This window comes from Lupinus angustifolius, chromosome LG07, assembly GCF_001865875.1.
Source record: "Lupinus angustifolius cultivar Tanjil chromosome LG07, LupAngTanjil_v1.0, whole genome shotgun sequence".
Lineage (NCBI taxonomy): Eukaryota > Viridiplantae > Streptophyta > Magnoliopsida > Fabales > Fabaceae > Lupinus > Lupinus angustifolius.
The window spans coordinates 17,299,967-17,312,043 of record NC_032015.1 but is presented as its reverse complement, the minus strand read 5'-3'; the positions used below and the strand labels follow the sequence as shown (position 1 = coordinate 17,312,043).

General features: G+C 29.3%; 1 protein-coding gene across 2 annotated transcripts; it reads right to left on the bottom strand.

The window, feature by feature from the left end:
- Positions 5,660-9,417, bottom strand: LOC109352675 (signal recognition particle 9 kDa protein). Of its 2 annotated transcripts, none has more exons than XM_019594830.1 (5): positions 9,336-9,417; positions 8,667-8,832; positions 8,117-8,185; positions 6,378-6,471; positions 5,660-6,005 (listed from the first exon to the last, which is right to left on the bottom strand). In XM_019594830.1, the coding sequence occupies exons 2-5, from the start codon at positions 8,736-8,738 to the stop codon at positions 5,929-5,931; spliced, it is 312 nt and encodes a 103-aa protein (XP_019450375.1). In that variant the 5' UTR covers positions 8,739-8,832; positions 9,336-9,417; the 3' UTR covers positions 5,660-5,928. The 2 variants fall into 2 exon arrangements, with proteins under 2 accessions (XP_019450375.1, XP_019450376.1); XM_019594831.1 differs by lacking the exon at positions 9,336-9,417 and adding an exon at positions 9,214-9,298.

Sequence of the window (12,077 nt, the reverse complement as noted above, 5' to 3'; positions counted from 1 at the left end):
ACATACATACATACATACATACATACATACATACATACATACATACATACATACATACATACATACATACATACATACATACATACATACATACATACATACATACATACATACATACATACATACATACATACATACATACATACATACATACATACATACATACATACATACATACATACATACATACATACATACATACATACATACATACATACATACATACATACATACATACATACATACATACATACATACATACATACATACATACATACATACATACATACATACATACATACATACATACATACATACATACATACATACATACATACATACATACATACATACATACATACATACATGATCATATGTTTTGAATGTATTTAAAAGTGTTTTAAATCATATATCATTCAAAGGCATGCATCATTAGTTTATAAATCATGTAGAAGGTTCATCTATAATTGAAATATATTTTTAGAAAACTATTAATCAATTAACATATGTGTTAATCGATTAATCATTGATTTCTTTGGAACTCGTTAATCGATTAAGGGTTGTTATTATTTCTGTTTTCTGTTATTTTCAAGAACCCGTTAATCGGTTAAGATTAAGTATAATCGATTAACTGTAGTTTAAAACAGAATATTATTTTAACCCAAGTTTTTCATATTGCTTCATAATAATTGAGAAAAACTTTTCAGAGAGTTAGAACACATATTCGAAATAAAAAGTTTACACATATTGTTCAGGAAATCTAAAGCTCTATCTTTCATATCTTTAGAGAGATTTCAAAGTGTTCTTTTGAGAAGAGAAAATGGTAAATCTTTACAAGATACTCGTTGAGCTTTATTGTCAAATCTTTTGTTGAAAAAGAAACCTTTCATCTCACACATTCTGTTTTTATAATTGTGAGATCTTTTAGAAGGGTTGTTAGATTATGAGAAGAGTGTAAAATCTGCATATTGAAATGCACATACAACTTGAAGAAAATTGTTAGACTAAGGTAGTAACACATTCTCTTGGTGTGTTGTATCACCATAGAAGGGGAATAGGTTTGGGAAAAATCCTAGTTGTTGTTATGTGTGTCTTCGCGAGAAGCAAAAAGTCTTGGTATTAAGCGATACTTGGTTGGGGCCCAATCGCAAAAGGATAGAAGATTTTAATAGGCGAGAGTGAGATGTCAAACCAAGGTTGTCAAGTTCATAGAGATCAAGAAAGTAGCATCTTGCGTCTTGTATTGGAAGTGTGTTTGTAATGAACATTGATTTTCCATGGTGAAGAAAAATCTCTCAATATCAGAAGGGGATGCCTGAATGTAGTTTGCAAGTGGACCTGCAAACGAATCAAGATAAAAGTTGTGTCTCATTCTTCTTTTCCCTTATCTTTTACATTTCCACATTACTTGATTTACTTAACTTGACATGAATATAATTCTGTGTTAATTGCATATTCTGTATTGTGCATTTATTGTTCTTAACTGTTTGTAATAAGTGCATATAAGTTTAGTAGAATCTTGGTAATCTTGGACATCGAAAGAAAACGGTTTCACTGAACTAGAACTAAATAATCGATTAAGTTGTTTAGTGAATCGATTAATAGCATATCGAGTTAATCGACTAAATTTTTGTATAATCGATTAAAAGTGTGTAATTTTGTGTTTTCTCTTTGTTTATGGAGTGACTGTAATTGTGTATCGTATCATCTATTCACCCTCCCTCTAGGTGAGTGACAGAGCCCTGTGGGATCCAACCGTGTGAAGTATATCAACCACAATGATTCAAGGTTAAAGAACTTCTGTGATGTGGTTGAACAAAAGCATTTGAAAGAAATAAAACTTGTCATCGATTGTCCTACTAGAAGGAATTCCACTTTTGATATGCTATCATGTGCTCTAAAGTTTAAGACAATCTTTGCATCTTACAAAGAAAAAGAGCATCGTTATAATTATGCACCTTCAAATGATGATTGGGAGAAAGTTGAACAAGTTTAGCAACTTCTTCATGTGTTTAATCTTGCCACTCATGTGATTTATGGCACTGAATATCCTACTGCAAACTTATATCTTGCCGAAGTTGCAAGGATAAAGGATGTAATTAATTAAGCATCAGAGGATGATCACTTTATGATAGAAATGGTTGCACCATTGAAAATAAAGTTTGACAAATAGTAAAGGGAATGCATTCTCTTAATGGTTATTGCAAGTGTTCTTGATCCTAGATGCAAATTCTAAATGATTAATGTATGCTTCCCCTTAATATTCAAGACTGAAGAAGTTTCCATAACGAATATGAACAAGGTACGAACTTCATTGCAAGAACTATACTATCAATACTCTTTGAAAAATAAAGTGACTTCTTCTAATGAAAATAATAACACAACTACAAATCCTTCATCATCACAAGTGCTAAAATCAGCTCTGCATTAGATTTCAACATTGGATGAGCATCGATCGAGAAATGTAGCAATCCCCCAGTGAAATCTAAATTGGATGCATATCTTGATGAACCTATTTTTATACCTAATAGTGAATATAGTGGTAGCTCTTTTAGTGCAATAGAATGATGTAGGAGTAACTCCATTAAGTATAAAGTCTTATAAAAAAATTATGATATACTTGTTATTCCAATCTCTATAGTAGCATTTGAATCCACATTTAGTGTAGGAGGAAGAGTAATTGATGAAAATCGTTCAAAATTGAATGAAGAATCTATTAAAGCACTAATATGCGGTAGGAATTGGCTTCACAGTAAATATCTATCACTCAAAATTAGTGTTGATTTTTTTTGGACAGCAATGAATTTTATCTATTACTATTTTTTGTATTTTATTTAGACAATAGTGAATTTTATTGATTATTGTTTGTTGGATTTTATTTAGAGAGTACTACAATACCAAATTTTAGTATAAACTTGCTTGTTGGATTTTATCTATTACTAATTGATCATAGACAATAGATTAATGTAAGATGTTAACCATATTAAACAACATTACAACAATATCTTGTTAGTGGAAGGTGGTGGCAATTATTGTGATAGCAGTATAAAAAATTTCACAATAATCTCCATAGTCAAAATAATTTTATCTAATAAAAACCAAGTTCAGAGGTTGAAGCTGCACTTGTAGCATCTTCCATTGCAGAGGCGGATCATGTAGGGCAGGTGGAGGCAACTGCCCCTCTTTTTTTTTAAATTTATTAAAACATTTTTATATTTTTCTCACCATCACATTTATTCTATCTCATAAAATGTGTCGCTTCATGTTTCACTTGTTATGATTGACCATAAAATTACTTCATTATTAAACTCAAAAATTATAAAATACATTTTCCAACCAATAATAACAAGTGACATAACACACTTTTTGGAACAACAAATGTACTCTATTTACCTATACCTAAATGACATCTATTTTTATGGAGATATTTATTGGAACTAGCATATTTCTATAATTTGTAGCTTGATAAATAAATTATAGTTCAACTTGTGTTTTCCTTTTAAGAAGTATAGATAATAGATCAAATTCTCTTACACATATATATGTTAATGTTGGTCATAATAAATGACTTCACTACACATATAATATGAGTTCCTAATAATTTTATATTTGAGGAAAGAAATTATGTATGTATTGATATGATATATATCTTAATGATACTTATAAGTCATTTAATATTGATAATATATGTACTATTGCCCAAAAGTTATATCACATGGATTTCAATGAGCATGAGAAACTAGTTAGAGATATCAATTTCAATATTTTATTATAGGTGTCGTTATCCATTCAAGTTTGAAATACTCTCAACCATATGTTGTTAGTCATATCCTGTTTGTTTTATCTGAACTATTGTGGTTCTTCTATTGCATAAATATTATTTCCAGCAATAAAAACAAACAAAAAATTACGTAATAAGATAAAAGATGAATTTCTTGTAGATAACATAGTGATTTACATTGGGGGAAATAGCTGAAAATTTTACCTCTTATCTAATCATATATGCTTCCTTTTTATGTTTTTTGTTACACAATTTATTTTGGGTATAAATTGTAATTAAATATTGTTGCTTCTCCTAAAGTTTAGGTTAAGATCCGCGACTGTTCCATTGTATTTTAGAATAGGGATGCTATCATTGGGAATGGTTGTGTTCAGTGTGAATTAAGGTACTTTATTGAATGTATTTATACTATTATCTAGTTTTTTTAACATGAAGGTTGGTAATTTTTTCACTTCAATTGAAGTGTAGACAAAAGGGGAAGTTGCATACGTAAGCAAGTTAACAAAAATACTTATAAAATCTTAAGATATTAATTTCATGAGTCTTTTTCACTTATAAATTCTTTCACTCATTCCCTCATGTCCAATGTGGGACTTCACTTCCAACTTTCATAAGTGATCCAATTTTGTTTAGCTTATGTTATGTTTCAGTTTTAGTCCTGAAACTTGTGTGTTAGTTTCTGTGTTTAGATTAGTTTAGTATTGTTTAGATTAGCTTAGTTTCTGTGTTTAGATTAGTTTATTATTGTTTAGATTAGCTTAGTTTCTGTGTTTTGATTAGCTTAATTGATCAATAAGCACTAAGAAACCAAGTGAACTCTGTTTTGATCAATCTATTTTTATCACTAACCAATAGAGAACAAATGACCACTAACCAACAGATTAAATCATTTAACAAAGATACACATGCAAGCGGTAACTAAAAAAGAATAAACAAATATTAATAAAAGGTAAACAAAAAGCAACTATTAAACAACAAAAATCAACACTTAAATATGAAATAAAATATAAGAAACAAAACTTACTTTGAAAGCATGAAGCTCTTTAATTTTTGTTTAATGACTTATTTTTCTTCTTCTCATTATTAATTTTTGTTTAATGATATTGTTGGCATATGTTACACTTTCAACATCATTTGATGACTACGTTTTCATTATTGCGATAGGCAAGACTGTAAGAGATCAATTCACCTTCAAAGTAAATTTTAATTGGGAGGACATTGATGTAGTAAATAATATATGTCTCAAAAGTGTATCACTTTATATGTTACTTGTTTTGATTAGTTGAATAAATATATTTAAGTTAAATGTTTAATAATTAAAATATTATTTAATTAATTATAAATAATAACATATAAAGTGATATAAATTATGGGACAAAAGATATGATATTTTTTTGTATAAGTGAAGGAGGAATTAGGTGAATGATTCATGCATGAGAAATAAGATATTGGAAAGTATGTAGATCATTGGAACTTGAAAAGCCAAACATTGAATATATTGATGGAGGAGGAAAGGAAGGACCTATGTGCTTATTCTTTATATCTTGCAATTCTATTAACTTATATTTATGTTTTAAGGTTATATATTACTTGTGTTCTATAAAAGTCAAATAAAAAGTATAGCATTTTTCTTTTGTTTCCCATAGGTATTATCGCTTCGGAGATAATCTTGTCCGAGCCGGGAATATCCACATGTACGTGAGGCTAATTCTCCCAACAAACATTTTTTCCGTCCACAAGACTTGAACCCGATATCTTACTTAAAGGGAATCAAACATGTTGTACACACCATTTTATGCATATTCAGTATTATCAACAAAAAAATAGAGTTGTCAATTTTTATGAGTTTTGATTTTTTTAGTAAATTAAAAAATGATTTAAAATAAAAGGGGTATCAAATATAATTAAATCAAACTTCAAAGCAGATCAACACAATTTCCCAAAGATGTAATACCAACAACAATGTAAAGCTGGTATTGGTGTAAATCCTCTGTAATGCACAAAACAGTGTCATATAACAGAAAATGAGACTTCAAAACCAAAATATATATAACCTCTAAAATAGAATTTTGAAGTAGTTAATGAGAATGGAAAACAAAAATATTCAAATCCTAAGTCCTACAATTAATCAAACCAAAAGTTAGAAGTTATTGCTTCCTTCCTCTTCCTTTCTTGGTCGGTTGTGCTTCCATTTGGTCTTTCCCAGTGACTTCTGATAGATCAACTGCAGAATTATTGAGCAATGAAGAAAGTGAAAAATATCTCAGTGCTACATAGGAAGGAATATCCAAAATATAATAATTAATGTAAACCATGGAACAATTACACTATTTACAAAATTACATGATATTATTCAGCACTATTTGCTCTAAGTTATATGCAACCAACACATACCAGCATGTTAACATTCACTCTTGTTTAAACCAGCATCTAATGTACGGTGCTGTATCTTATTCTTGTCCATGTGAAAAAAACTGTAAACGCGTTTCTCAAAAGAAGTTTTGGACATTTTCACTAACATGGATCTTAAGGAGAATGTTTTTGAGCAGTTCGAAAACATCACCATCGACAGAAGCTTAAGATAAGACATACATACCATCAGGACCACGAGCCATCAGAGTAAAGAATATGTTATTCAGCTTTTCCATCTTCCTAGCCTCCTGTGCTTGGTCTGTCTTATACTTCAAACACTGGTCAAAAATCAAGATTTCACTTTTAGAATATGACATGACATGTGAATAGTAATGAAGAGCCAGAGGTTGTAAAGAATAAATGCTTATTGAGAGGAGTATAATATAGCAAATAGCTGAATCCATGGTCATCAATTAAGCAACATGGGTTAAATTCTGCTAAATAGGGGAATTTGGGTGGTTTCCTGTTTGCATCTTTAATGTTAAACCACCTATAAAACCTAGTTAGCCCACTGGCATAAAGTGGTATGTATAGCCTAATAGTTTAAGTTACGAGAGAATGACATATTGAAGGAATAAGTAATCATAACTTATCCTGTTTCCGGGATTAGAAACTTTGAATTGTCCATTATTTCAGTCCCACACGACCCTGTGAATGGATTCCTACCTTAAATGCACACCAATAAACTCAAACATATTCATACTACCCGAAGTTTAACTGATTTACATCAGGCTTAGCAATGGGGTAGGGTAGTTTTTTGAAATGTGACAGCAAGTTGGCAACAATCAGCAGTACTGAACCCCAGCTCCAATTCTTCTGTTACATTCCACACAATTTTCTATGTTGTAATAGAAAAATAAAGAATATGTGATACCATGAACCGTATATAGCCAGAAAAGAAACCTATCTAATGTAATTTTAACCTTTACCATATTGTAGGGGGAAGGGGGAATTATAAACGATAAGTTAAAAATGGAGAATGGATATGATAATAAAAATATTTTACTGTTTCTAAATCAGAGATGCTAAAATCATCTACCAGTAATGTGTCAAAGACAACTCTCCTAATATTTTGAATGGTAAGATGTTAGGTGGAGGACAAGGAACGGTTTTATATCTCTAACCAACATGCCCCTCATGCAAGAGTACATCGGAATGAAGTATGACTAACAAACAACCCATTTCACTTGTACTCAAGTTAAACTTAATTATGAATAATGATGGGGTAAGCCTGTAAGGGATTTATATCACTAACAATCTTAAATTAATATGCAATCTAAATAGCTAACACCAAATGTGAAATAAAATGTTCAAAACAAGAAATTTCTAGGCCAGGTAGCCCATTGATCAGTCTCAATTTCATTACCAAATTATATGAAACGGCAAAAAAGTTGTTCATAAATGCAGAACCCCACCCAAATGAAAAATAAAACTGACTCACAATAAATCAAATAGCAGTGAAAGCTGCATAGGTTCAATGGAAGGGGGTGTTTTAACCCTAAAGGAAGTTGAATCCCTCCTTAAGAAATAAATCCTAATCCCTAACCAAATAAGTAGTTAAAATGTTAAACATTAGTATCTTATGGAAATAAAGAACAAGCATTCCAAATAGCATCCTCACCCACATGCATTTTAGAACTAGATAACATAAATATCTTTACATTGCCACCATTAAATTAAATCAATAACATAGTACAGGGAATTCAAAATCTAAAATAGGCAGACTAGATTTTTAAGACACACAAACCATCATATTCATATCTAAGGGGAAAACATTCTTTAGGGACAAAACAAGATATGATATCATAACTTTCCACAATTTCGTGCTTGCAGTTCTAAAATCATGTCTATAGTAAGAAAATGACATTCTTTTAATATAACAAATTTAATGTTCAAAATAATTTTAAGAAAATGAACCAACACCTCTCTGTTGTCCGTGACCTTGAGTACCAACTTGCCATCACAGTGCCTGTACTTCATGACATACCTTGTCTGCATGCCACAAACACAATTCAACAAAATTCATCTTCTGTGGAAGAGGTTATTCAAAAACAAATACAAGATAAATAACTTGGAGATTAATGAAACTAAAAGGGCGGCCCAATGCACGACTCCCACCTAGTGAGGTCTGAGGATGGTATATGTATGCAGCCTTAAACCCGCTAGCGGAGAGACTGTTTCTGAAATTTGAACCTATGACCTCTTAATCACTAAACAACATTTTAAATGTTGCATCAAGGCTCATCCTCAAAATACAACTTACAAAAATACAAATTGGGTTTGCACAGAACTAAACATGAAAAGACAGCAAAAGGTAGCAACAGTAGGTATATTTAGAAGCACCACAAATACAACAAAATATCCATGCCCATCTATTGTTTATTGCACATATAGTATTGCAATTGGTCAGAAGCTTTTCAAGTTCCTGCTTCAATTTGAAATAAAATAAAAAGCACGTGAAGTAGGAACTTACAGATTCAGGATCTGCACGAAACAACTCAATTGATCGCTCTGCGAACTTGTCCCACTCAGTTATATACACCATTGCTCCAGACACTTGGGGATAGAGGAAGCCGGGTTCAATTCAGGAATTTTAATAACTTTCCTCCCGTTGTCAAGTTCCGATCAATTGAATTCACCTGTCCGTTAACCGGAAATAAATGAAATTATAAACATCAAACTCACTAAATGGCTAATACTAATATGTTCAAAAACAAAAAAAATGCAGAGCAGTGCACAAGACTCCCATCTAGTGGGGTCTGGGTAGATGTATGTAGTCCGGATAAGCGAAGACAGATTGTTTCCAGGATTTGAAATCGTAATCTCCGGATCACAAGGCAAACAAGCTGGTTTTGCATAATGAAATTGAGAAAACCAACAAAGCAACAAATTCATATGCATAATCTCAAATCCCCTGCAATTTACTTGAATATCAACCAATGTATGTTTTTTCCACAAATAATACACAGTTTTTTGTTATTACGAAAATAAATTAATTAACAAAGAAAATGATCAATTACGAGATATAATTAGGAAAAATTAATGATAACATCTACAATGATACGCATCAAAGAATCAGAAACAATTGAAATCAAAATGATGAGGGACGAGACGACAGCGTTTCGGTTACTTGATTGCGTACCTATTGCGCGCGCCAGAAGCAAAACCTCAGAGCTTGTGATGCGAATAATTCAGCTATGGACTCAGTTTTGATTTTAACCCGTAATTCTTTTATTTTTTGGTTTTTGTATTATAATTTCTGAACATTTTATTTATAATGGTTATTGTCAATATCCTTTAGGTAGATTATGTGAGCTCGACTTCTCAAACTTAAAAGAAATTAGTTTATTAAATGAATATATTGGTAATAAAAAATAAGAGTAAATTACAATGATACTACTAAGTTTTAGTAAAATTATATAAATTATCACTCTATGTTTTAAACCTACACAAATCACTCATAATTATATACATACATTCTTATACCTGTAAAAATATAAGTGTATTTTCTTATACAAAAAATGGTCACAAGTATAATTAAGCCAAATAAAATATGATATATTGTGAATATAAATCAAAACAATATAAAAGTCGATGTATATTCACTATTTTTGTTTTATTACATACTGCATCAATAATTTTAACGAGATATTTAAATGACTTTTCTACTATATTTTAATTAACCAAAATAATGAATAGACATTATCTCTTGTACTATTTGGACATATCTTTACAGTATATTATATTTTGTTTGACTGAATTACACTCGTCTTCATTTTTTATTTAAGAAATTATATTTATCTCTCATACTCTTATACATAGAAAGGGAAAGTAGTCAAAGTAACAAATGTATATAATATAATTAAAGATGGTGTATGTAAGTTTACTAAAACTTAAAAAATATTAGTCCAATTTACTCAAAAAATAATAATATGAATTAATTGCAAAATATTCACAAAATGGAAAGGACTAAAAACAAAAATTAAAATTCGTTACATTATAATGAAAAAAATAATATTTGATCCTTTCAAATTTGTTATGATTTTTTGTTTTTTATTTATTATTCTTTTTAGCTTTTTAATTTATTTGAGCTAATTAACATCCTAAATCTGGCCAAATGCAGGTAATGTTTACTCAGGTTCATATTTACATTTATTTAGAAAAACATGTGTGGTAGCAAATCTTCATGAGTACTCAATGATTTTTAAGTTTAATTATATATATATATATATATATATTATAATAATATGGAAATAATTATTACATTGATAATAACATGTATATATAATAAATTTAACCATATAATTTAATCACTAAAATTTATTATATATTATTTTAAAGTAAAAAATATATATATAATTTTGTTAAAAAATACATTTATAAATTTGTAACTACAATGGATAAATACTTCCCTAAAAATTTTCAATAAGTATATTTTAAGGTATTCATAGTTTTGGATTTTTTTATTATCCAGATAGAGTATTAAGCTTAATGAGCATGACACTTAGTAAATTCAAGAGGTGGACATTTGTTGTCCCAAAACAGTGTATCACTTCATGTGTACTGCTTGTGATTAGTCAGAAATAATGATACATGGAGTGACACACTTTATAGAACATAAGATGTGCTCCCCTAAACTGAACAAGAGATGTATGTCAAGGTTACAACAATACAGTATAAATCTTTAATGGTAGTGACTCAATAAAATATATAATTATATAAGTCCATGAAGTTAAGAGTTTAAGTCACATATGATTTCCTTCAATTGAAATAAAATATTTTAGGATAATCTTTGATGATTAACATACTTGATAAACTCAATTCAGGAAAGATCACATGTAATGACTGAAATGTCTTAATTGAGAACATGAAACTTTGTCTCAATGAGTCTTGTAAGAGTCAACAAGAAGTTTGTTTAGTGGTATAAAACTTCACTGGATTTCCAAGATCGAATGTTCGATTCCTTAGAGCAACTACTAAAAAATTAGGTCATCTAAGATCATTAGAGCCCCTTCATCCAATGTAGAACAAAAGTTATTAGAGCATCACCATCAATTAATTCTTATATTATTTTTATTGACATAAGATTATTCATCTCTTTATTATTATTGTGAGATTTTTGTTTATTAAGAATACTTATTGTACATGAATATTTATGTGTTTATTAAGAAAATGTGGATCCAAAGGTAAAAAAGGAGAACATATATGAGGTAGGTTTTTAACATAAATAAAAATAAGAATAATGCGTAATAAATTATAGAATAAATTATAATAACATCCTTAAATTTTAGTGAAATTAAGCAAATCACTCCTCCATTTTTATATGTATATAAACAACCTCTAAGTATATAGTATATAATATATGCATGCATTACACTTACTATTATTTGTGCAGGAGATATGATGTGGTATTTTGTGGAGACAAATCAAAGTAGTATAAGAGTCAATATATCTTTATTATGTAAAATGGTGATTTAAATACCTTGACCTCCTTAGAATTATTGATATAGTTTGTAATGAACCAAACATAATGAATACATTTTAATTATTATACTATTTAAACTTATCTTCATAATTTAAGTTTAACTTAATTACACTTATCACCATTTTTTGCTTAAAAAATCACATTTGACCCTCGTACATGGATAATCAATGTAATTATATATAGAAATTAGGGTGATTTATGTAGGTATAATTTTTTTTATATAAATTCATTAAAACTTATAAGTATAATTTACTCTAGAGTATTTTTGTGAAACATTAATAAAATAACTTAGTTCTCAAGTAAGTTTTACGGTTTTTACAATGCCCATTGAAGTTTTTGGGTAAAAAATTCAAATTTTGTAACGGTCATAAACTCATGAAATGTCCTCTTTGCCCACAT

Bases quoted from the DNA above. Each gene is read 5' to 3' on its own strand.
- LOC109352675 (XM_019594830.1), bottom strand. From the start codon at position 8,738: ATGGTGTATATAACTGAGTGGGACAAGTTCGCAGAGCGATCAATTGAG. The intron at 8,186-8,666 runs GTAAGTTCCTAC...TGTGGCATGCAG, and splicing joins TTCGTGCAGATCCTGAATCT to ACAAGGTATGTCATGAAGTA. The intron at 6,006-6,377 runs GTATGTATGTCT...ATAATTCTGCAG, and splicing joins GATGGCTCGTGGTCCTGATG to TTGATCTATCAGAAGTCACT.